The sequence below is a fragment of the Triticum urartu genome, chromosome 1 (genome assembly GCF_003073215.2).
Source record: "Triticum urartu cultivar G1812 chromosome 1, Tu2.1, whole genome shotgun sequence".
Classification (NCBI taxonomy): Eukaryota; Viridiplantae; Streptophyta; class Magnoliopsida; order Poales; family Poaceae; genus Triticum; species Triticum urartu.
The window spans coordinates 533,757,307-533,783,597 of NC_053022.1; the positions used below are offsets into that span (position 1 = coordinate 533,757,307).

At 43.5% G+C, this 26,291-nt stretch overlaps 3 protein-coding genes across 4 annotated transcripts; all 3 read left to right on the top strand.

The window, feature by feature from the left end:
- The first annotated feature begins 2,812 nt into the window (after window positions 1-2,812).
- LOC125526832 (SWR1-complex protein 4) lies at window positions 2,813-9,566 on the top strand. 2 transcript variants are annotated; one of them, XM_048691459.1, is made up of 16 exons: window positions 2,813-3,080; window positions 3,164-3,259; window positions 4,120-4,185; window positions 4,282-4,341; window positions 4,435-4,491; window positions 5,051-5,180; window positions 5,791-5,858; window positions 5,957-6,049; window positions 6,153-6,200; window positions 6,505-6,654; window positions 7,167-7,277; window positions 7,400-7,495; window positions 7,689-7,760; window positions 8,190-8,244; window positions 8,349-8,383; window positions 8,999-9,151. In XM_048691459.1, exons 1-16 carry the CDS (start codon window positions 2,967-2,969, stop codon window positions 9,065-9,067), a joined length of 1,320 nt encoding a protein of 439 aa, XP_048547416.1. In that variant the 5' UTR covers window positions 2,813-2,966; the 3' UTR covers window positions 9,068-9,151. The 2 variants fall into 2 exon arrangements, with proteins under 2 accessions (XP_048547416.1, XP_048547409.1); XM_048691452.1 differs by lacking the exon at window positions 8,999-9,151 and adding an exon at window positions 9,194-9,566 and having other exon boundaries at window positions 2,815-3,080.
- An 11,661-nt stretch (window positions 9,567-21,227) lies between these two features.
- LOC125526849 (histone H2B.2) lies at window positions 21,228-22,003 on the top strand. The gene has a single exon (XM_048691467.1). It carries the CDS (start codon window positions 21,324-21,326, stop codon window positions 21,783-21,785), a length of 462 nt encoding a protein of 153 aa, XP_048547424.1. The 5' UTR covers window positions 21,228-21,323; the 3' UTR covers window positions 21,786-22,003.
- Window positions 22,004-23,656: 1,653 nt separating this feature from the next.
- LOC125526857 (histone H3.2-like) lies at window positions 23,657-24,299 on the top strand. The gene has a single exon (XM_048691476.1). The coding sequence runs from the start codon at window positions 23,717-23,719 to the stop codon at window positions 24,125-24,127; it is 411 nt and encodes a 136-aa protein (XP_048547433.1). The 5' UTR covers window positions 23,657-23,716; the 3' UTR covers window positions 24,128-24,299.
- The last annotated feature ends 1,992 nt before the right edge of the window (window positions 24,300-26,291 follow it).

The window sequence follows — 26,291 nt, forward strand, 5'->3', positions numbered from 1 at the left end:
AATAGCCGGGTCCGCGGTTATGGACTTCTTGGATGCTTACGTGGTACATAGACAACTTGAAATGGATACTCTAAAATGCTCAAGACAAGTGTGAGTGCTATGGATGGCCTTCTCGTAAGGAGACGGGAATGAATCCATAGTAGTGTATTGATGTGGTGATTAGTGGACTCGTGTGCGCTTTCTTACCTCAAAGGACTTACTCGTAGTCGTAGAATAGGATAGCCACTGAGTCAAAGCTGGCTTGCTGCAACTGAACCCCACATTGCCTCCTCGATACTAATGCATGTATGATAGGATCTGATGTAAGTCTTGCTGAGTACCTTTGTACTCACGTTTGCTTTATTTATGTTTTGCAGATGAGACTTCTGTCTCACTAGTAGTTCCGCTTGGACTTCGACGAGTAGCTTGTTATCCCAGCTACGATCTTATACCCTTGGGAGGGACTTGTAGATAGTCAGGCTGCTCAGCCTTTTTCTTTTGTAGTCGTCTGTACTCAGACATGTAATGCTTCTATTGCTTGTATGCTCTGAATGATGGGTCATGAGACCCCTGTTTGAATTAAATGCTATGTGGCTCTTATGGGCCTTTATCTATATGAGTTTGCGTTATGTTGTGATGCCATGTTGTACATCACATACTTGCATGTTATGCGTACGTGTAACGTGTATTGTTATGTGTGGGATCCGACAACCTAGTTGTCTATCCTTGGTAGCCTCTCTTATGGGGAAATGTAGTCTAGTGCTTCCACTGAGCCATGGTAGTCCGCTACAGCTCGGTTTACTAGAGTCCTGTTAGCCCAACACTACTGCTCCGGAACACTTAGACCGACCGGCATGTGATTCACATCGTTCCTATGTCTGTCCCTTCGAAGAAATGTCACGCGGTGACATCCGGAGTCCTGCCTAGCCTGCTACGGCCCGGGTTCCCGGAGTCCTGTTTGCCCAGTTGCTACAGCCCGTATTCACACGCTGCTGACCGACATGCTCGATGTTGTTTCATGTATGCATGTCCCCGTAAGTCAGTGCCACTTTGGATTCACGACTAGTCATGTCGGCCCGGATTCTCTGTCATATGGTTGCTAGCGATACTATCATATACGTGAGCCAAAAAACGCAAACGGTCCCGGGTCATGGTAAGGCAACACCCGTGGGAATAACGTGCGCGAGGCCGCAAAGTGATATGAGGTGTTACATGCTAGATCGGTGTGATTTAGAATCGGGGTCCTGACACTTCAATTGGGCTGAAATTTTAACACGATTTGTATCCGGATATTGGCTTTCTTGCGGCGAAAGAAGGGCACCAACCGCCTTACGGGGTGGCCACGAGGGTGGGCGCGCCCCTGCCTCGTGCCCCCCTCGGGTGACTCGTGTTGACTCTTCTTCCCCAAAATCATATATATTTCAAAAAAATCTTCTTAAGTTTTTATCCCGTTTGGACTTTGTTTGATATGGATTTTCTGCGAAACAAAAAACATGCAACAAACAGGAACTGGCACTGGGCACTGGATCAATATGTTAGTCCAAAAATAGTATAAAAAATTGCCAAAAGTATATGAAGGTCGTATAATATTGACATGGAATAATCAAAAATTATAGATATGACGGAGACGTATCAGGTGGCGAGGTTAGGATTTCTCGTCATGCGTGCATAACAACGTGTTTCGGTTTCACGGATTGATTCAAAGGCTAAACAATGACAACTGCAATTCCGGGGCGTTGGTCCTTAGATGCACGTGCATGAAGACTTCTACATTATCATGACAAGGTCAGTCCGACTCCGGTATAAACGATGTGCGGGTGACAATAGTAGTTCGATGGAACATGTACCTCATTGTAATAATTATTATATTGAATGTTTTTTATTTCTAGTGAACCTCTTGTATCCTTGTGCGTTTTTTTCTACTTATGATTACAGTCACGGAAAATGATTGGCATCACTCGACTGAGAATGTCACATGCATCCATCGTCTCTGTGGCCGTCATATCCGATTTTGATCGGACGGCTCGGGCGAAACCTCTTCCATAATCTAGGTTTGCAACTGGTCCATTGTTGTAATCATTTCCAACGCAACAGTTGGTGTGTTGCATATTGACAAAGGGGAAGCAGTGGCGACACCATGGCTTTGGGAGCTTGGGGACGACATCATTGTCGAGTCGAAGGACGACACTGACTCGAGAGGAAGTTGCGGTGGAGGAGAGGAAATGAGATCAGGCAGCGAAACAGACTTGTCGTCGTTGGCAGACGACGGTTGAAGCTAGGCGACACGGAGGGTCGAGATGGCGGCACCTAAGCGGGTGCTCGGCTGCTGCTTCAACGATGTCTAGCAGAAGGGCATGAAGAAGCAGAGCGAGGCGACCTCGGGGAGTGTGTCACGCCACTAATACTCATCGACGTAGGTGACGACGACAAGAGCGAAGATGGGTTTTTTTGGCAACAAGAGGCATATGCTACAATTGTGTGAACCCCAAATGCTTTACGCATTAAGGATCATGTTGCAACTGCAACAAGGATCTCGTTACAATGAAGATCGCATGATGAGCAATATCGCCTCACCACCTACGGATCTTTATGGTGATTTTTTTTTTGTTGACAAGATTAGGGTCCTTTTTGCAAAGAAGAATACTCGATCCGTGATTACAGTTTACATTCGTCTATTTTCCCTTCTAAAAATTAATTTCCCAACAAACTTATATATATATAAAAAATCATTTCTCAACGATCAATCATTTTCCGACAAGCAAGGGTCGGGAAGTGATCTCCTGGCTCCTGGGCCAGATCCGGACAGCTTCGCCTACCGGGTCTGGATTGAGTTTTTTTCGGCCCGCTAACCACTGTCTTCCCCAACCCGGGATCCGTTTCCCCTCGCGAGAGCTCGAGACAGCCCCCCATGTCGCGGTAGGAGGACTGTCCAAACCCTAACCCTAGCTCCATCCACCGGCGTCCCCGTCCTCCTCCGGCCATCCCCCATGGACGCGAAGGACATCCTCGGGCTTCAGAAGACCTCCTTCCCGTCCGCCCAGGAGAAGAAGCCGCGGGCGCCCAAGGAGCCGCAGCGCAAGCCCGATGGCGTCTCACGCGAGGTACCGCCCTTCGTCACCCTCCCCGCTCTCCGCCGCGCGTTTGGTTGTTTCTCCCGGTGCTAATGCCTGTTGCGGGGATCTAGGTGTACGCGCTCACCGGAGGGGTCGGAATGGCGCCGCTCATGCCGACCATCGAGGCCTCGCACCTGAAGCGCCGGCCTGTTGTTGAGAAGGAGAAGGTGGGCGAGCAGCTCTTCGGGCTTCAGTTACCTATTGAAAAATCTGGTTACTGCTGTAGCATTTGAACTGAGATTTCCATACATTACTGTTTGTGCATTTGAGAAATTTGGCATCCAGAGTGTGTCATTACCTGCGGAGTTGAACTAGGAGTACATGCGAAATGTTAACTGATTCAATGTACAATTAATTGCTGTTTTGAGTCGGCGGTCAAACCAGCGCTTTGTTATCGGACTATATTGCATCGGGTGCATTGTATCATCTGGATAGTCGCTGGCAAAGGCTTTTCGTGCGACCCAATCGTAGAACATAATGCATATGACATGCGCCACCACTTAATGAAGCATTTTGATCTCAAACTGGATATTTCTTTTGTAATTACTCTATGAACCACAGTCTGACTTCTGTTTTTGTAGAACTGCCGACCTTCTGTGTTGCTTTCATCTCTGCTAGTGATCTGAATTTGTGCAGTTAGTGTTATTAAATAGTTGTGTAAGGGTAAGTCCAGTATCATGTAGCAGGATAATTCAACTTGTGTTGAACTTCATGCCATAGAATGCACAACATGACTAGTCTTATATGATGTCCTTTCTTATTTTAGCTTAGAATTTGGTTTTCTGTTGATTGTTCCTTTAATTCAGATCATTAAAATGTTATGTGCTCTGGTCAGCAACTTTATATCGTTATCACTGCATGGGACACTAGTTTCCGCAAACCTAGTTCTAATGATACTATTGGCTTTATGCATAACATGAATTCCAAGCATGAAGTGTCCAGTTTGTCACTTGTATCTGTAGAATGCTGTTGGGACCAATGGACTGCTGTATGTGGTTTAACTTGAGAATATCAATTACTTGCGCAGGTAGCATGGCAATGGCTACCTTTCACGTCATCTGCACGAACTGACAATCTGCAACTTTACCACTGGGTCTGTCTCTGATGCTTCACTAATGTTGTGTACATCTTAAAACATTTAGTATGACCAACTTGCGGACTCACAGTATTTCTGACCCTTTTGTTTCAGGTTAGAGTTGTAAATAATGTTCCACCAACTGGTGATTATGACTTCGCAAAATATAACACGGTGAGTATATTGTGTTAGTTACATCATGAAGCAAGACATGTTCTCTTGCAATGTTGCGGGCTTACTTTTTTTGTTTGTCGCTTTCTTTTGCAGAAGGTGGATGTTCTTAAATACACCGATGAGGAGTATGAGAAATATTTAACTGAACCTGTAGGTACTGTTTACTGTAAAATTATGTAAGCTCGGTTGTTAATTCTCACTTTATTTTTACAATCGGAACATTGTGCTGATTTGCGCCGAGCTTTTAGTGCCACTTAATGTTTATAAGCAATTATTGCCACTACGAGATGTAATTCTGTTTAGTTCAAAGATTTGAAACAACTTAAAACTTTTCTATTTGCCGTTGAAACTTTTGTGGTCAGCTATTTGAAGGTGCCAGTAAACAAGTCTTAATTGGTGGGACATGGCCTCTTTGTGCTTATTAGTTCTACCTTATAATATCTTTTGAGCTCTTGGATGGAACAATCAGAGTGTTGGGCAGCTTTAAAATTGCTCAATTCTGTTTTGCCCTGACCTGTGTATGTCATTGAGTTATCAGTCTGTCTTAACATAACAATGTCAGGAGCATGTGTTACTGTTTATCCCTTTGCTGTCATTTCTGGCATAGACAAACCTTTTGATCATTTAGGGTGTTGCATTCAGTTTCCATAGTACGTTTTTGTTCATAATTTGTTGTTTTTAAGTAGAACGTTTGATGTGCTTGTTTCAGACATGGAGCAGAGAAGAAACAGACCAGCTATTTGAATTATGTCAGCGCTTTGACCTTCGTTTCATAGTAATAGCAGATAGGTTTCCAACTGCTCGCAGCGTGGAAGATCTAAAGAGCCGTTATTATTCAGGTACTTCTAAATTTGTACATCTTTATGTTCAGATAAAACACACCTGGCAAATGTCTCCCATTCCTACTTTAATGTTTATACATGCATGTTACATGCTCAAAAGCAAACAACACTGAGTTACTTAGGATTGTTCCATCTGTTTTGCCATTCAATATATGGAACAATTGAAGAACTAGTTGTCTAGTTTATATAATAGATCCTTTAAACAATATGCTATTGTAACTTCTGGCCTTTTTCCGCTAAATTAGTGCATAAAGGTTGTTAATCATTCACCGGCATTTGGCCTGTTATGCATCCACACTCCTATGTGTGCATGTCTTTCTTTCTATGTACTACTCCCTCAATCCCAAAATAAGTCTCGCTGATTTAGTACAACTTTCTACTAAATTTGTTACCTAAACCAGCAGCACTTATTTTGGGACGGAGGGAGTATGTAACATTATTATGAGAGGTCAAGTGGTGTCATGACTTTTTATTTAGCATATATAACTACATGTAATTAATTAGTAAAGCTAGCATGTATGATCAGTCTAATTGTATCTCCAGCAATTCAATGTATGTATTGTTGTGAGTTTACTGTGATGTAGCTATTGTGTCTTCTTGATCACAGTTACTAGGGCCCTTCTAATTGCAAGAGCTCGATCATTCGATGAAGTTGCCGGAAACCCTCTTGTGAAGGTATAAGTTGATTCTCTTCCCTACCTAAAAGTAATGACATCAATGTTATGGTATAGATTCTGTTGTACCCACATATGTTCAATTGTGTTTCTTCTCAGGAAACCTTCAATGCTGCTCATGAGACCGAGAGAAAACGTGCATTGTCTGCACTCTTCTCCCAAACAAAACAGCAAGAACGAAAGGATGCCGAGGTTAGAAATCTCCTGCAATGATATTGTGATTATTTGATTTATGATGCCTGCCATCCTTAAGATTCTAAGTCACGTATGTGATACCCAACTGTTTCCTTTTCAGGTTTTAGCAGAAGCAAAACACATTATGGAATCTCGTGCTGCTAATAAAGTGAGTAAATCAGTACATTGGATTCCATATTTCTTATTGTTAAAGTAATCTTAACTCTTAAGCAAGAACATTTGAATGTTAACTTGTAGGATATTTTCAGTGTATAAAATCACTAATGGCAAATCTTTCAGATATTCATAATTTCGTCAAGCAAGTGGCATTTTAACCTTTTGATATTCCAGGTCGTGTGGAAGTGTGGACGTGATATCATTGCTTATTGACTAACCTTGATATTTTGTGATAGTTAATTCTTGAGATTAGGTTGTTTGCTCTGTCTGGTTAATGGTTCAAGATCTGTATGCAGAACGTGGAAGAAGCCGGAGCACCGACGAGCTTGCCTAATGCTGCGGTTCCTGCTGACGGTGTATCTCCCTTGAGCAACAATCTTCCATCTTCAGCTGCTACACATCCAGCTGCAGCAGCGAATACCTCCATACCTGATACACTGCGGATGGTAACTCTGAAACTTTCAGTTGCTTAAGCAGTTTCTTTTAAGTTGTATATTTAGCTGTTGCGCTGACATTTGTAGTTGCAGTTGGTATCTTCTTTAATTTCAAATTATGTTTTCTTATGTCTTGCTTCTATCTTGCTGGATTTGTGGGATCTAAGTGATCTCTAATTGTGTTTTCTGGTCATTACATTAAAAAATGTATGCCCGCTTTCATAGTTGAGCCTTGTTTGTTGCAAGGGAAAGTGCTGTTCTTTCACTGTGTAAACACATCACAAGTACAACCCTGTCCGGAATTAACTGTCGCTGAAATGAGTGTATCTAGACATGTTTTAGTGTGTAGATACACTCATTTCAGCAACAGTTAATTCCGGACGGAGGGAGTAGTTTAGGTTAACTATGTCAAGTTGTCTTGTTATCTTGTTGAATGAAGGCGTCTATTGACCAAATGAAGAATGATATCTATCTGCATACTTTTCTTTTTAGATGAATTTGACTAACTTTACCTACTCTTTCAGCTTAAAGTGTATTTGAGAACCCATGCACTTGATCAAATGGTTCAAGCAGTAACTGCTTCAGCTGGCATTAGAATGATTAAAAGGGTGGATCAAACTCTACAAGATCTTGGGGTTTGTTTTCTTGACACCAGCCTGCTCTTGACATGCACCAATACATTAGGTTTCAATTGTGTTTTAGGTCTAATTACCAAGTTTTGCAACGAACTTATGCTGCGACTGTAACCTTTTTGTAGGTAAATTTGAAGCCTAAGGTCCCAACAAAAGCAGTTTGTGCCGAACATCTTGAGTTACGGAACGAGATACTCACACTGCTTAACATACAGAAGCAGGTAAGCTCCCAGATGCTTTAGACATTTTACATCGAAACGTATCTATCCTTCATCTATGTACTGATTTTTTGGAAGTGCCTGTTTAAAACACTATTAAAAGAAAGGAGAAAAATGGCAACATCTGGCAGCGTATTTATGTGGTTAAGTACCCTCCTTTCAACTAACAATTTGTTTTCTTCTGCATCTTCTGTAGCTACAAAATAAAGAGGCTGAAGTTTTAGCAAACAGAGAAAGTTCATTCACAGAGGCACCGACCACACCTAAGGTACATGCAGAATGGGTAACTACCCTTTTTTCTCTCTGTTTCTGTGTGGAAGACATCTGATGTGATAAAGCATCTGTATTAAATTCCAGAAAAGAAGTACCATGACAAGCTTTTTATAACTGCAAAAGGCAACTCGTGAATAGAAGTACTGATCTTATAGGCCTTACTAAATTCTTAACAAAGCGATGCAAAGCGATACCAACAGAAGTTTAATTATAGAATATCCAAAGATTAAGATGTGTGTGATAATCCATCATATATATTAACTACTGTGTAGGTACCATGTAGCTAGTGGAAAGTTCTGGCAGACACAGAAGGGGAATTCTTATCATTTCTTTAATAATTGTGCTTCCAGTGCCAAATACCAATGCCCTGCCAAACATTAATTGCTTTTAGTTAATAATAACATTTTGGTGTGTATTTTTGCAGCGTTCTAATAGAGATATTGATCGACCCTTTGTCCCTGATATGGCTGGGTTTGGAGGTAATTTAAGGCAGACCATTTCATCTTACATTCTTGATTCTTCTTTTCTCTTGGAACTGATGACGGGTTATACTTCTCTGTAAATATTTTGCATGTTACTTCAGGTGAGAGAGCAGTCAAACGGGATCACAAGAGGAAGGTTTGTTTTTTCTTTTGTTTTCTCCTTGATGTTAATACTTTGTTTTATTTTTTTTCTTTGGTACTACCTCCGTCCTAGTTTATTAGTCCTCGTTGTATTTTTGTGTCAAATTTTGATCATAGATTTAACTAACAAAATGTTCATGCATGTCACCAAAAATTATATCATTGAAAACTATATTAAATATGAATTCAACGATATATTTTTTGTTGACATGCATTAACATTTTATTAGTTAAATCTTTGGTCAAACTTTAGCACAAATTACAAAGGGGGCCAATAAACCAGGACGGAGGTAGTATGTGGTATATGTCTTCTTTGATGCAGCGTGAATCTTTAGCGTCTCGACTTTGTACACAAGTGGGAAAGATCTAGTCTGAGCGTATACAGTAACTTCAATGATGGTGCCGTAGTTTTGTTTTACTATAGTTACGTGCAAGGCTTGGTAGGACGCATAGGCAGGTAGTAATATCTTGAATTGGCTTTATCAGAACCTGCTGGTACACAAAATGAAGTGAATAAGTATGTTAGGTCTTCCATTATTAAGGTGGAGGACATAACTTAGTTTTGATCATCATTTTGTTTGCAATCAATAATCAGTGTTGAATTTTTACAGTGTTGCATCCCTGGTGCACTTCCGGGTTCCTTTGAGTATCTACATTTTGATCAATCCAGATTTCAGTAGGAAACGAGGGACCTCATCTTTTTTTTGTGTCTATAAAGATTTCTATGTTAGGTGGCTTCAGTTTGCCCCTTACATCTGACATTTGTCATCCATGACTGATAAAAATCGTCCATTCGTTCTTGCTAGACCACTGGAAGATTTGATGGACCCCCCTCGCCAACCCAGGGCAAGAGGCCTCGGAAGATGAAGGCGTCCGATTGATAATCGGACACAGCATAAAACATCGGGATGTAGCCAAACAACCAGAGCCGGCCCTGGGCCAGGGCAAGAAGGACGATGGCCAAGGAAATTAGGACCAGTCTTTTGTACACTAGGTTAGCCGTGCACCACCTGTTTTGTAAAATGGAATTGATGGTGGTTTTAACCTTGTTGTTGGTTGTGGAAATGAACTCTGTTTTGTTCAAAGCAATGTGCACGACGATTCAGAGCAGAGCAAGAGTTTGAACTTGATTCCAGAAATACTGTGGACACCCATATTATCGAATTCGGTGAGTTCAAAGTTGCTCCTCGCCATGGACATGATGCCCGTAGTGCAAAGATAAGATTTTGAACTTCTTCAAATAACAAAGTTCTGTGGAAGTCGTGCATATGAGCATTGAGATCCACCCAACAGGCTCAAAGTTACTCACGTGGACAATGACCATGATTTTTTGGGGGAAGTTTATAGTCTGAACGTGAAGGTTGAGCATCTAAATACTGAAATTTCACCAAAGCCTACATGGGACGTACTAGTACAGTTTAGGCTGCTGATAAGCTCAAAGTTGTTTCTTGACATGGTTCAAATTATAAATAGAGAAAATTCTTAGAATGTATAACTTGCATTTCCATGACACGCAAACACAAACATTGGAATTATAGTCTTTTAGAAACCAACTCAACTTAGACAAACGAGGTGTGAACAGACTATCTTTCGCTTATAATGGAAAAATGTCGTGGTTAGCCAAATCTTAGATTTGATGCGATCAGAGTATAGACGTACAAAAAAGACATTGCAAAAAAAAAATCTAAACTACTGTCAGAAAACACTACTGCCAGAAACACTGTATCCAATAACACTCTGCCCTATATTGATCTCCATTATATGCATATATGAAATGTCCATCAGCCCAACAGAACTTTGACAATGGTTACACCAACTGTTATGCAAGAACTTTAAATATTGGTTAATAATGAATAGAAGTTGGGACTTGCTCAATTGGAATGTTAGAGGTACTAGTAAAACGCCTGTGCGTTGCTACGGGCTATACTGTATATAAATGAATCAGACAAATTATTGATATTGAAGCTTATTTCTCTCTCATACACCAACCTCAAGGTCGACGGCAGGTTCCCGCGATCTAGTGTAACATAAACATGGCCATATTTGAGGGCTATACTGTATATAATAAAGGGGATTTGTTTTCACTGTCTGTATGATACACTTTATGATACACTGTATGAAAAATGTAACAATGCGACAGTCCAGGATCCCACAAATCCAGACCATATTGGAGAGAAAAATGTCTAAACTATGAACCATGTTATCTCCAACACGCATACCCAACATAAAAAACTCCACCCCATGACACACCCTTATATTTTCCTGTCGGACTCTCCCCTTCCGCTTGATTTTCGCCGTAGTGAGACATTTCTCGCTGGAGCCCTCTCCTTTAAAACGGGATGACGCCCACCTCACCTTCGTCATCGCGGCCTCTCTCCTTCACACCATACTTCCCCACGGAGGGATTGCATTTAGACGTCGAAAAAATCGATGGCGAGGGAGTCATGGAGGAGGGGTAGAGAACGAACCGATGAAAGCCAAAAAAACCCGCATACAATGTTCGCTCCGCCTGGGTCATAGAGGAGTCCCCCTGGTAGAGGAGTTTGGGGAGAAGAGGACGGCGACGCAAGGACACATCGGGAGGATCGCAAGGAAGGCACGCTGGTAGAGGAGATCAGGGAGAAGAGGACGGCATCGCGAGGACGTCGGGATTATCGCGAGGAGGGCAGGCGATGGATTGCGTTCACATACACGTTAATGGGCCAGCCCAATACTGTGATGTGATGATGTCAAAGGTGGGCGAAAGATAGGAGTGGTGGGATGAGGTGGAGTGAGGCGAGACTACCAACTAAGGCATTAGTAGTATAGATTACTGAGAGTTGGTATAACATACATAATCCTTATGGAAAATGTTAGGCTGAATCTTTGAGTAAGTGAATCTATCTTGTAAACTCCATTGTAGACCATGTATACACATTGTTCTCCAGAAGAACTGGTGCGGATTATTTGAAGGAGCTTGATATCCCATAGACCACAGTCCTCGTGTAGTTTTGCATTGAAAGATATAGGTATGTGTTCCAGTTAGCTTGGAATGAAATAGATAATTAAATGGAAAAGAGAAAAACTGAAATGAGGTAGAACTTCCAGTAGGGTCGCATTTCATTACTCAGACTAACCAAAAGTTTCAAAACCGAGTTCTTGGAGCTCTTTGTCTTTGAGGTCATCATTCTTTATAATCTAAAACGTGAACATTTGATTGGTAAAGAACATTACGTATTAAATATGACATGTTATAGCAAGCCTAATATCAGGACCACCTCTCATGGGTACAATCAACTCCCTAAAGCCTCTTTTTTTTATCAGAAGCATAATGCACATCACTTACCGAGGAAGATTTTAGCCTCTTCAACATAACAATCGGCATCCCTTGTCAAAGCTCACACCAAAATAACCGCATGTGTAATCATTCTACCCTTTGATTGATAGACTGAAAATAAGTACACAAAAGATAGGAGCTACTCACATTCAAACTTCTGCCACAAGCTCGTTGATGGTCATGCCCCTTCAACATGTTCACACATAGTGCGTCAAAAAATAATATTTCTCCAACCAGCCCATACAGAATACCACAAATTGGCATGATAAAACAAATCCAGATTGCATTATTCATTGAAATGATAAAACATGAAAACATCTCAAACCAATATGTATGTAGAACCTGAAATTATATCTTATGTATCAAAACATCTATACAACCCTCCAAAAAGCGAAGGAGGACCATACATAATACAATACTCCTTTCCAGCGCTTTACGTCGCCCGCCTTCCAATGCATCCCTAGTCATCTCCATGCCCTACAGGAGGCGCTTCACCTACAGCAGAATTTCGAGATAGGAATCCCTTCTTCACCTACAACAAAATTTCGAGATCCCAACACTATCAGGCTAATACAAAGATCCATGAGAAATGTGAACGCAGCAACGTCTCCGGGTATGCATGGACCATATGGGTAACTGATTTGGGAAACGTAGGCGGCGATGCTGGCATGGCCGACGGCACATGATGCATCTATAGTGAGACCGGCGGCGGCCAGTAGCACCGTGGCGGCCCAATTCGATAAGCCCGACGGTCGAGTACCTGGAAGGCCAGTAGCCCATGCCCATGACGTTGGCAAAGTAGCTCGGGATGGCAGCGGCGGATCGCTGGTTCACCCGTGTCAGTGACCTCGAGGCGCCGTTGGCGCAAAGGGGAGCATGTTTCCACTGTCGCAGATCTCCCATGCGACATCAATAGTCGATAGCATCGGTCTCTCTCGATGGACCGGATCTTCCCTGTCGCGGTATTCGGGGGAGACGGCGTAGGCAGTGCCAAACAGCGGAGGGAGAGGCTTGACCTGGCAGGTTCTTGAGCGGTTTGATAGTTCTTTTTTTTCAAGGATAGCTGAATGCCCTTGCGTTGCTATGGGACATCCAAGATATATATATTGATCAATAACCAGAAGGTTATTAATTCTACTTCACAAACTTCGACAATGCATGCACATTTTAATTTTCGATCAAAAAACAAAGGTAACAAACTCCTATAACAGTGGATAAAATACAAGAAATCAGTCTAACTGAAAATACCACGTCTACCTTAGAACGTCTATAATATCAATTAAGAAGTCTGCTACAAAACTTACTAACAAGTGGAAAAGGGGCAGCTAGTATCTCTCCAACAAACAAAATCATACCATACAAAATAGATTGCCTGCAGTCAATAAAACAATAGTAGGGCATCTGAACAAAGAAATACATAGGGAAAATGGAACATGTCGTTTTGAAGATTACATTAATCATGTCAATGTTAACCACAATACTGAAGGTAGGCCATAATGGCCACATGACCATCTGCACTGTACTGATAACGGAACTGCGTGTCTTCATTGCTATCATTATAGATTAACATATTTAATTGTTTCAGCACAAAGGTTCCATAATGTCAGGGTAAATTCAAGAATCTTCACACGCACTTAATAGACCATGTAATAGCATGTTGAAAACTACACAGGAAAAGCATGGTTCCGAGATACTTAAGTCTTGAGGTCAGTCCAGTCTTACCACGAAAATGAAAAGACCATATGATGTCTGGTGCAGCTCCCTATTCATCAGTAGAGAATCCTTCGATTTATTTACATGAAGATTCTTATTGGGCATGGCTGCATCAATCCGACTATATATATATCTGGATGATTGATTCCACACATGTGGAGCAGATATTGGAGATTATTAAGATTCTAGCTTATTCCAAACTTTATTTATTTTTATCCCAGTTCTAGACTTCTAATGTCTGTGAAATAAGAAAATCTTGACTGGAACACAAAATGGAAACAATAAGAAAAAGTTATCACCGGAGCAATGCACTTAAGAGTTTCAGATACCTTTCAGAAAGAAGTGACACATATTAGCATATTTTATCAGAACAATTCAATCTGCAAATTAGCAAACATGGACATTCTAGTGCATAGTAGTACGAAAAAGGTGAAAAACAAGTGAACTGTGACACAATGTAACAGCTGAATCAACAAGGACATGTTAGAATGCGAACATATTGGAGATGAGAATTCCATTGACCTCTTGTTGGACTCTTCAAATCAGATCACTGATGGCGCTTCCAGCAGCGAGGCTTCCCCATGGCAAGGCATCTTTCTGGCTATTGTAGCTCTAGAGGATTATGCCATCAGTAGATAATCTACCATGACCTAAGGCTTCTCCATCCGGCCACGGCTGCAGCCGCGTCCACATCGCCGTGGATGCTCCGCCATATCCGCCTGGACGAGCGCAGACTCTTCATCACCAACCTCTTGTTTAGCCACGATGCCACGGTGACCACCAGGCGGCTTGAAGCCACAAACGACATGCTTGAGCACACATCGCGATGTTGGGGGCCACACCCGACAGCGACACCATGCAACGCGTCATGGCGGCGTTCATGGAGGCGTTGGCGCGGTGCTAGCTCCCGGCATGGGCCGGCCTGTGCAGGGCACTGCTCCTACCCCGTGCGGCGCCCACGCCATCATCGCACCCTATACCATGCAATCAAATTGGCAGATAGAGTGCAAAAATAATGGAACAAAACTTACAGAAAGATGAACAATATGCAAGTGGCGACCTCAAAATACGAGGACTACTCGTTTTGAAGTTTCAAAAGAGTTGATCTCAGGAAACTTCAATTGAACGCAAGGCCGAGTAGCAATGTACCCGGATCAGCAGCCAGATTTTTAGATGGTGTAGCTCGCTAATCTTCAAATCTAGTCCCCAAGAAGGAAATCAAGAGCAGATCATAAAGTTAATATACAGAGCTTTCAGAAATCACACATTCACCTACATCCAAAATGAATCCTCCACCTACCAAAATCACATGCCTAGTTCTTATAGTGTCCCAAAGGCAGTATGTAAGGCAGTGGAATGGATGATCAAATCATAAAACACAATCTAGTATTTACCAGCGATTCAGTATCCTGCACGTCGGACTGGATCTCAGAGAGCCTCTGCTTCATCTTGTCTGCTTAGATCTCACCATGTAAGACGAAACCAACAACAACGAATAGAAATAGGCACGGGAAGAGAGGATGGCGATCTTGGCTAAGACCTCGGAGACGCAAAGTCACAGTACTGGCGCTCGTAGCCCTGGAACACCTCGCTGCTTATGATTGCTCCTCTTGATCGCCTTTCATGGCATGTATTAAAGATAAATGGTAGCTAACCAGACCTGGCCGCTGCCACCGCCGAGAGGAGGTTGAGTAGTCAGCCATTTGCGTAGGTGAAAGCTGCTATGTATGTCCTTGATCCATCGCCCGCTGTCCAAGATCGACCCATGCACTTGAGACAATACTGGGCGCGCATCGAAACAAACTTCATGGCTATGTCCCGGATCCACCGCCCCCTGTCCTGCTTGACCCATCCACAGGAATCAACACCGGATGCACCGGCTCGTCGTCGATGCCGACGAGCTGTTTCATTGCGAGGTCAAGCGGGACCGCGGAAGGGCTGCACTGGTGCATGTGCTATGCGCTACTCGCTAGCGGCGTCAACTGGGAAGGGGCGGCTAGGGTTTGAACAGGGAGGAGGAGACACGGCTTGCGTGGATTTTTCGTTGCTTGCATGCGTGGGTATGACGGTTTTGCTGGTTCTTTTGCCGGATCACATGGGGGTGGGACCACGTAATTAAGAAGAACGAATCACGTTTGGGGTGGAACGTACGCAGGGAAAACCAACAGCGCACGGGAGGGAGGCTCGACGAAGTAAGACGGGAAACGGAACACTGCGTTTCTTTTAGGTATTATTAATATTATTACTACTACTATTATTAGAGAATTAGAGATTAGAGATAGAGATTAGAGATTATTTGTTTCCTGAAAATCTATTATTTGTTTCCTAAAGCAAATTGCATTAATGAGAGAGATCCGTTGATTTGGCTAAGGTAGGAAAGAATCTATTATTTGTTTGCTAAAGCAAATTGCATTAATGGGAGAGATCCGTTGATTTGGCTAAGGTAGGAAAGAATCTATTATTTGTTTCCTAAAGAAAATTGCATTAATAAGAGAGATCCGTTGATTTGGCTAAGGTTGGAAAGAATCTATTATTTGTTTCCTAAAGCAAATTGCATTAATGGGAGAGATCCGTTGATTTGGCTAAGGTAGGAAAGAATCTATTACTTGTTTCCTAAAGCAAATTGCATTAATGAGAGAGATTCGTTGATTTGGCTAAGGTAGGAAAGTTAGATCCGTGATCCTTTGTCATTAGGAAAGTGTTGAAAATAAACCGTACCGGACTACCAACTCCTCCATTAGGTTTTTTTTCGCTGGTTAATTTTTGTAGGTTTTTCTTCGCTGGATTGTCTTGGGTGCGATCGAAGGTTAGGCCCTGGAGTGCGTGGGGCGGGTGGGGGCTTCGGTACACGGTTTTTTCGGTTCGTGACGGCTTGGTGTGAGGTGGGACGAGGTACCAAAAAAACCATGGGAGGTGGGACGAAAAAAACCCTGGAAGCGAGACTACCAACTGCTCCGTTAGAAGTAGAGATTAATTCTCAGGAAAGATGGGATGACTTGAGACAGAAAATTAAGGAAAGTAATTGTAACAGTATATGCATTCAAGAAACCAAACGAGAACTGTTTGACATCTCATGTCTAAGAAAATTCTCTCCATGGAGGTTCAACCAGATTGCTTATGATCCATCCATTGGCAGCTCTAGGGTATTGTCACTATATGAAATGGCAATCTATTTAATGGCATTATCGTCAGTCAGAACTACTATCAACTTACAGTCAAGCTGGTATGTGTGTTATCTGGTAATATTTTCTACGTCACTAATGTATATGGACCTTGCCAGAATGATGAAGAGCAGATTTTATTAACTGGTTGAATAATGTGGACACTACAACTATGGACCATTGGATGATCCTTGGTGATTTCAACCTAATTAGAAGCCCCGCTGACAGGAGCAGGCTTGATGGTGATTCAAACAACATGCTACTTCTCAACAGTGCCATTCAAGCACTTGATCTTGTGGAGATCCCTCTAAAGAGGAAAAGTTACACATGGAGAGGTATGCAAGACAACCCATTGTTGGAAAAAACTTGTTTAGATATTTACTTCTGTAAATTGGACTATTTCGCCCCCAAATACTATTGCTCTCCCAATGGCCAGAATTACATCATACCACATCCCTATGCATTGATTAGTTCCTTTGGTGATCTAGAAATGAAGAAGAAAGGATTCTCACCCTTTTCCCAAGAGGTGACCCTAAGTTATTGAACCCACGAGAGGACGGTGCCCTTTAAGCTAATGGCTCAAATAAGCTTTTGCTAGATAACTAAATTCCAGCTTTTGACTGGATCGTAAATCAAGCTGGCGCTAAAAACACTTATAGTGAAAATAGGCGTGGGTATGAGAACTTATGGTTACAACCATATATTTGTGTCGGGGTCATCCTGATCTTAATTTGTGCTCTGGAAGTCATCAATCAAGATGTGTTTGCTACTATCGAAGTGGGTGTGTGTCCAAATTACGTGTTGGCCGACACGCGTCCTGCATCAAGAGTCAGCTGTTCAGTCGAAGGCCCTATCCGTCTCGCAGGGTTGCCCCAGTAATTAAGATAGCAATAATCGGACAAAACCATTGGGTGTTTAATGACTATGCCACTTGAATCCCTAATGATAGGATCCGTGTTACCGTACTAAACCTTTCTGTCACCGGTGTTCAGAATAACACTTAACGGTTTCTCTGCCCTTAGCCTCTCCGTGACTCGCTCTCCATGATCCCGGGTACCTGCAGGGATGAAGAACGCGGACGAGACAAGAAACAACTATAAAACAATTGTATGCTACACATACGAGGACGTTAAGAGGTACTTCCATCGATCCCACCAACAAATACATCTGGTTACAAGGCCCTTGCCTCAACCCGTGACCTTACCGAACTACTCACACATGGAGATCACATCACACGAAGAACTCACCGAAGAACACACCATGAAGATTGATTGATATTATGTCTTACAATGGATGTCGTGTGTGATACATGATTACAAGCATGGCTAGATGGTTGAGAACTATGGTGGCGGTGAAGGTTGTGGCTATGGAGATGGGAAATGGCGGCGGCTAGGGTTGATGGAGATGGCTACTATGAAGATGACGATTACTGGCTTGTTCTGCGATGCTCTGTTGCTCATTCGGCGTACGCCTTTTTATAAAGGTTGTTCAAGTGGATTAGGCACCTCGGCTGGCACGCCGTACGACCGCCCATACGAGCGGGCGCGGTGGTATGGGACACCATCTTCTACTCTGGCGCCTCTGTTGCTCCTCCCACTTGATCTCCCCTCTCCACTTTACTTATTTCCATGTATTGGCTCGATTTCGTCCATGATTAGCCCATTTCATGTGAAACAAAATAAATATCAGATATTTGGAATCTTTTGCATTCATTAGTCATTCATGACAATTCCGGAGCGAATATCTCGGTTTAAATGAAATATTTTGGTTTAAACTCAGGTTAGAGGAGTGCAAGAATAACACTCATCATTGATACGTCTCCAACGTATCTATAATTTTTTATTGCTCCATGCTATTATATTATCTATTTTGGATGTTAATGAGCTTTATTTTACACTTTTATATCATTTTTGGGACTAACCTACTAATCGGAGGCCCAGCCCAAATTGTTGTTTTTTTTGCCTATTTTAGGGTTTCGAAGAAAAAGAATATCAAACGGAGTTCAAATGGAATGAAACCTTCGGGAACGTGATTTTCTCAACAAACGTGATCCAGGAGACTTGGAGTGGCCGTCAAGAAGCAAGGGAGGAAGGCACGAGGCAGGGGGCGCACCTACCCCCCCTGTGCGCGCCCTCCACCCTCGTGGGCCCTCTGTTGCTCCACCGACATACTTCTTCCTCCTATATATATCCACGTACCCCCCAAACATCCAGGAGCACCACGAAAACCTAATTCCACCGCCGCAACCTTCTGTACCCGAGAGATCCCATCTTGGGGCCTTTTCCGGAGCTCCGCCGGAGGGGGCATTGATCACGGAGGGCCTCTATATCAACTCCATGGCCTCTACGATGATGTGTGAGTAGTTTACTTCAGACCTATGGGTCCATAGTTATTAGCTAGATGGCTTCTTCTCTCTCTTTGGATCTCAATACAAAGTTCTCCTCGGTTCTCTTGGAGATCTATTCGATGTAATCTTCTTTTACGGTGTGTTTGTCGAGATCCGATGAATTGTGGGTTTATGATCCAGATTATCTATGAACAATATTTGCTTCTCCTCTGAATTCTTTTATGTATGATTGGTTTATCTTTGCAAGTCTCTTCGAATTATCAGTTTGGTTTGGCCTACTAGATTGATATTTCTTGCAATGGGAGAAGTGCTTAGCTTTGGGTTCAAACTTGCGGTGCTCGATCCCAGTGACAGAAAGGGAACCGACACGTATTGTATTGTTGCCATCGATGATAAAAAGATGAGGTTTGTATCATATTGCATGAGTTTATCCCTTTACATCATGTCATCTTCCTTAAAGCATTACTCTGTTCTTATGAACTTAATACTCTAGATGCATGCTGGATAGCGGTCGATGTGTGGAGTAATAGTAATAGATGCAGACAGGAGTCGGTCTACTTGTCTCGGACGTGATGCCTGTATACATGATCATACCTAGATATTCTCATAACTATGCTCAATTCTATCAATTGCTCGACAGTAATTCGTTTACCCACCGTAATACTTATGCTCTTGAGAGAAGCCACTAGTGAAACCTATGCCCCCCGGGTCTATCTTCCATCATATTAATCTTTCAATACTTAGTTATTTCCTTTGCCGTTTATTTTACTTTGCATCTTTATCATAAAAATACCAAAAAATATTATCTTATCATATCTATCAGATCTCACTCTCGTAACTGACCGTGAAGGGCTTGACAACCCCTTTATCGCGTTGGCTGCGAGATTCTTATTTGTTTGTGTAGGTGCGTGGGACTTGAGCGTGATCTCCTACTGGATTGATACCTTGGTTCTCAAAAACTGAGGGAAATATTTACGCTACTTTGCTGCATCATCATTTCCTCTTCAAGGGAAAACCAACGCAGTGCTCAAGAGGTAGCAATCATGCATATCAAGATTGGCAGTGATATCCCCAAAGCATCTATATTCATATTTGAAAATTATTGGATGGAATTTGATGGATTTCATGAAACTGTTAGGAGATGTTTGAACTTAAATTTCTCACTAAGCAACACAACTAGAGATGTGTCTGCGAGATTCAATTGTGTCATGTAGGGTTTAAAGAAGTGGAGCAAAAACGTATCCATACTCAACTCCATTGTAGAAGCTTGCAACTATGTATCAACTCTTATGGATGGTATTGAAGATCAGAGGCCCCTCACTCTGATTAAAAACAACTTCAAGAATATTCTCAAGAAACACATACTAAAACTGTTGGAAGCTAAAATAATATATTGGAAAAATAGATACAAAAGGAGAGATGTCATCTTTGGTGATGAAAATTCCGCGTGGGCTTTGCCCGACAACGGCGGTAGGAGTGATTGGGTCTGAAGGAGGTGTGGCGGCTAGGGTTCACCCCAAGCCTGCGAATTGCCTCGTGTTGCAACTCAGATGACACTCCTCACTAAAACGAGTATAACACATATGTATACCTAGCTCAAATAGATGTGATTTTGAATTCCGGTTAAAAGAATTTAAATGTATCCGCTCGGTTTTTTTCGGTAACCGCATTTCCCACCTCTTAGGCTTAGGATTCGGTAGCCAAAACCTTGGGTCGTAGTACTTCTCGTGTTGCTGTGTGGTTGAGCTCCGGAATGAAAGAAGCTGTAAGCCTGTGTATGTACGTCATTCGTCAACCCTAAGTACTACAATCTCCATTTTTTCGCAAAAGAAAAACCAAATAAACCTACCCTAAAAAGAATAAGAAAATCAAGCAAAGCTGGTTCCTGACCTTAAAAAAAAGGCTGCCCATCCTATTTCTACATTCCTCAAGAAACAAGTTGGCTTCACCCTTTTCTAGAAAAAAAGAAGAGAAAAATGCTTATCTCGCAAAAAAAAAAGAGAAAACAATGCTCGTACATATACAGGTTTGGGGTAGGAAATAGTACAACAAAGCAAATATACTCGCAAAAAATAAAAGCAAATACATTTGCATCACATGCCGCCTTGTTCTACGATGCCTTGGATGTGCTTTGCGGTTCGAGAGCGGGACGATCGATACGAAATATACGGTCAAGATCTGTCCGGCGAGGCAAACAGAACGCGCATCCTATCGGTCCACGTCAGCGATCCGGGCGCCAACCCCTCCACCAATCAGCGCCCACCTCCCCCCCTCTATAAATCCCAGCACCCACCCTCCTCAATTCCCCACACCATCTCAGCCCCCACCTCCCCTGCCTCCCTCCAGCAAACTCACGCCCCCAACCACCGAAGCTCCCAACCCCACCCGCAGCGGCAGCCATGGCCCCCAAGGCAGACAAGAAGCCGGCGGCCGAGAACAAGGTCGAGAAGGCGGCGGAGAAGACCCCCGCGGGCAAGAAGCCCAAGGCCGAGAAGCGGTTGCCGGCGGGCAAGACGGCGTCCAAGGAGGCCGGCGGCGAGGCGAAGACCCGGGGCCGCAAGAAGGGCAGCAAGGCGAAGAAGGGCGTGGAGACGTACAAGATCTACATCTTCAAGGTGCTGAAGCAGGTGCACCCCGACATCGGCATCTCCTCCAAGGCCATGTCCATCATGAACTCCTTCATCAACGACATCTTCGAGAAGCTCGCCGGGGAGTCGGCCAAGCTCGCCCGCTACAACAAGAAGCCCACCATCACGTCCCGGGAGATCCAGACCTCCGTCCGCCTCGTCCTCCCCGGGGAGCTCGCCAAGCACGCCGTCTCCGAGGGCACCAAGGCCGTCACCAAGTTCACCTCCTCCTAGACTGACGACGCGCCGCTTGTTGTGACAGATGTGGCCGTCTGCTGTATTTGTAGTCGCTGTTGACTCTGCTTATCTCCATCTGCAAGTAGTGGTAGCTGTAGTGCGCGTGCTGGGTGATGATTGCCAACGCTTTGTTGGCTGGTTGGATGTAAGAACTGAACGTGTTGCTTTTGCAAACTGATGAAATCTATCTAGAAAATGTCGCAGTTGTGGTACTACATGATCTTACTAATGCTGTCTTTCCTGCTCTTATAAACCAAGCCTTTGCATTGCATCTGCAAAAGTAGTGGCATTGCTGGTTCAGAATGGCTGATTGCTTGCCGAATCTTGTTTTGCAAACTGAGATGGGATTTAGAGTGTTGCATTTCCGCTGCTAGTAATTACGATCAGTCCGACCTGATTTGTACCAGCCAGTAGCAAGTGCCTGTACTAATCTCCGCCACCTGTTTGTAGCAACACAAGTTCAGTTTTCAGATGAGATATCGCTTTCAGATTCTTCTGAAACTGAACGCATCTATGTTTGGCAAACTGATGATATGTGTATCTTTGTTGAACTCTGGTTATCTGCAAGTAGCAGTACTCTTCATGGATTGGAGTGGAAATTGCTGCATAGTGCTGCAACTTGTGCAAACTGATGATATGTGATTAAGAAATAATGATGCATTTCTGTTGCTGGTGATTTCTTCTGATGATAATCGCACTTGTGTGATTATCGTTAACGTTTGCCTTGCCCTGTCCTGTTTTTGGTTCGGTACCCCAATAGTATATCAGTCAGTTCTGCGCGCTACTCTGAAATTGCCAAACGTAAGTCGTTTTGCATTGCTTGTTGGATAAACAAGATGAGGTTCTAGAGCGATGCTTCTTTGCGTTTATTTTCTCGCTGTTTACTGAAGAAAACTTGCATGCCGTTTTGTGCACAAAAGATTGTGGCCGTAGGTTCAGACTTGGCAGCATCTGAAGATGGATTGGTAACTTTTTTGTGACCGGCCAGCGCCACGGTAGTATCATCTACAGTTCGGGGTTGTGATATCTTTGGCACATTTGTTTCTTCATTCAGGACCGAGGAGAGGAGTCAAGTGAGTGACTCATAGCTGAAGCGACAGTGGCATGGCCTCGGTGTATCAACTGATTCTAGTTTCTTTTTTGAACATAACTGAATATAGTTTTTGCATTCAGCTAATTCCTCGTGTCGTGTGATGCTAGTTTGCAAACGGTGCTGCAATACGTAGAAGCAATGCGTAGCACAATTAAAATGGGATGATAATATATTCTGAACGAGAAGAAAGACGCACAATTTATTCCTTCTTTCTCTTTTGATTCGAGGAACACTCGCCCACAAATCGTTCAAATTCGAATGCCAGAACAATTGTTTGTACTGTAATATTTCTATATTTTTTTTGCCGGGAAACTGTTTCTAGTTATCAGTAGGTTTTTTATTTGGGCACCCCGCAAAAAAAGTTTTTTTTTTATTTGGGCGTGTTGGCGGCAAAGAGCGAACACGATCGCGCCCTTCTCCCAGGCCATTTCGTTTCGTCTCCGGCCTTCAGTGTGCACGCAAAATCAGTGGCGCGGGGCACGATCCGGATGACTCCTCTTCGACCAATAAGGGCACGCGAGCCACCTCGCCGCGGATCACCCCCTCGGACTCCTCTTCAACCAATCAGAGCGCGCGGTCCCACCTCCCACGGATCGCCCCCTCGAAACCAGATCGCAGCCGTCCACGCACGACGCATCCAACGGTCCACGCCCCACCATCCCTCCCGAAAAACCAAAACCAACGCGCGGCTCCCCGCTCCAATCCCCCGCCCGCTCGGCGCTCCCCTCCTTCCCTATTTAACGCCGCCCATTCCCCTTCTTCCTCCTCACTCCAATCCCCCAACCCTCCCAGCGCTCCCCCCTCCTCAACAGCCTCCCGGCGCATCTCCGACTCCATGGCCCGCACCAAGCAGACGGCGAGGAAGTCCACCGGCGGCAAGGCGCCGAGGAAGCAGCTGGCGACCAAGGCCGCCCGCAAGTCCGCCCCGGCCACCGGCGGCGTCAAGAAGCCGCACCGCTTCCGCCCCGGCACCGTCGCGCTCCGCGAGATCCGCAAGTACCAGAAGAGCACCGAGCTGCTCATCCGCAAGCTCCCCTTCCAGCGCCTGGTGAGGGAGATCGCCCAGGACTTCAAGACCGACCTCCGCTTCCAGTCCTCCGCCGTCTCCGCCCTGCAGGAGGCCGCCGAGTCCTACCTGGTGGGGCTCTTCGAGGACACCAACCTCTGCGCCATCCACGCCAAGCGCGTCACCATCATGCCCAAGGACATCCAGCTCGCCCGCCGCATCCGTGGAGAGAGGGCCTAAGCTCTGTGCGTCGTCGTCTGTTAGTCGTCGTCTTAGCCAGATGTGTTCAGCGGTGAAATTGTGCGTGTTTGTAGTGTCTGTTCGTGCCATGGTGGATGTAGTGTTCCTGATCTGATGTCACCTCCTTGCTGTCATCAGTAACTGAAATGAAAATGTTTGTTATCTGTTCTAAGATCTGTGCCTTCTGATGCTTGTTTTTCATTGTTTATGAGCTTGTTGTTGAATGTGGTTCCTCAACTGGTACATTTGATTAACCCAACTTGTGAAATTTACTGTCAGTTATAGCTACCGTGCCGTAAATTCGCAATCACTAGTAATCTTTTTTTGGTTGCATCTGAATCTGAACGAATAACCTTGGCTCGTCCTTCAGTTCTGTGTATCCATCTGTTCTAATTTGTGTCTCTGTTTTTCCTGTTTCCAATTTTTAATTTCGACTCTTGCAACTGCTGGAAAATGACTCTTACTCTCAGATGTACCATGATCACAACTACACCACTAAATATGATGCAGATAGACAAAAGATGTTTCTATTTTGCAGGTTCATATTTGTTTGTTCTATGATCGATGGATTTCCTCACCTGCAAATTCTGCAGTGTGATTGAGGTAGAAAGTGTAACTAAAGATGGCACAGGTGAAACTGCTAGATCAGAAAGAAATATAGATCTGTTGAGTAACTTTATGTTGGAAAGAGATCATTTGATGAAAAAGGAATGTAGAACAGTCTTTGACTTGTTCATAATGCTTCGCTGCAGAGGAAAAAGTATGCCAGATTTCTGGTTTAATGAACTGAAGAACCATGAAATCCTAGCTGAGGAGGTGAGACGCTGCATATTTTTGCAATAGAAATTCCTTCTCTGAACGGTCGGACATGTTTTTGCTCCACTTTTCTTAAGATCCATCTGCATATAATTTTTGTTTTGGCGTCTATTTTATCGTTTATTTACATGTACCCAGGTCCAGGAAAGACAGACAAGGAAACTCTTAGGAATTCAATTCAAGGTACAGAATTAGCATTGAAACTTCTGCGTGAGCATGACTTTATTTATCTCTCATTTCAGTATTGTAGTTGCAAAACGAAATGGCGCTGTATGTAGTAGTGCAGTTCTATGCTTTAAGGTTTTTTCTCTGTTCTAAATGTACCTTGTTGCTTGCCAGATTTGCCTATCTTGCCCGCCGCATCTGTTGCGAGACGGCCTAGTTTGAGTCGTGCCTGCGGGTGGATAGATGTGCTAGGTCGTCAGTTTGTGTCGAGCGGTGGAAATGCTCTGGTGCTGTAGTAAAAAGTTACCTTGTTCTTGCCGTGGTGGCGTGATCTTGATGGTAACATCCTTTTGTCATCAGCAAGTGAAAAATTGGATATGTGTGCTCATACATGATACATGTGCTTTTCAATCCATATTTTTTCCTTATGCGGCTATCTTCGAACGCAATATTTTGTAATTCAATAATTTAGTCTGTCGCCTCTGAACCAGAACGAACATCATGCTAATATGCTCGTCTTGTGTTCTGTGCATTGACGAGTTGCAGGCTTGCAGCATAGTAGACCTGTTTTTCCTTGCATCTGAGCCTGTCCTCGAATGTGACTCACCAAATGATTCCCAGTTCGGTGTAATATTTCCTGATGGTTTTTAGGTAAATCTCTCCGATTCTTATCAGCTTAAAATATCCCTTGGCAGCGTCAAATTTCATATTCAGTCATCCGTTTTGCTACCTCTGAACTTGAATGAACAGATGTTAAAACGCTCCTACAGTTATGTGTTACATAACAATAGCAGTATGCTTGATGTCCAGTATGCAGATTCTTTTGAAGGGCCTCCTGATAACCACATGTTTCTCCTGTCCGATGACTAGAAGTGATCCTAGCTGCCACCATGCCTCAGCCATGGGTGCATGCATGCCCACTGCAAGTGCTGTATGTTTTTTTTAAATAACAAGTGCTGTATATTTTTATTTTTTTGAAATAACAAGTGCAGTATGTTTGATCATGGGTCACTGACAATGTTGTTTCATGATTGTAATATCCTGATGGGTGCGGTTTTATCCTCTAGACTTGCTGTTGCAAGCACAAAGAAGAATAAAGCTATCTTGAGGGAGCTCCACTGCCAGCTGAAGGACAAGAATATGCAAGCAACTTCAGACTCCAATTTAACTTGTTTCCTTCTCT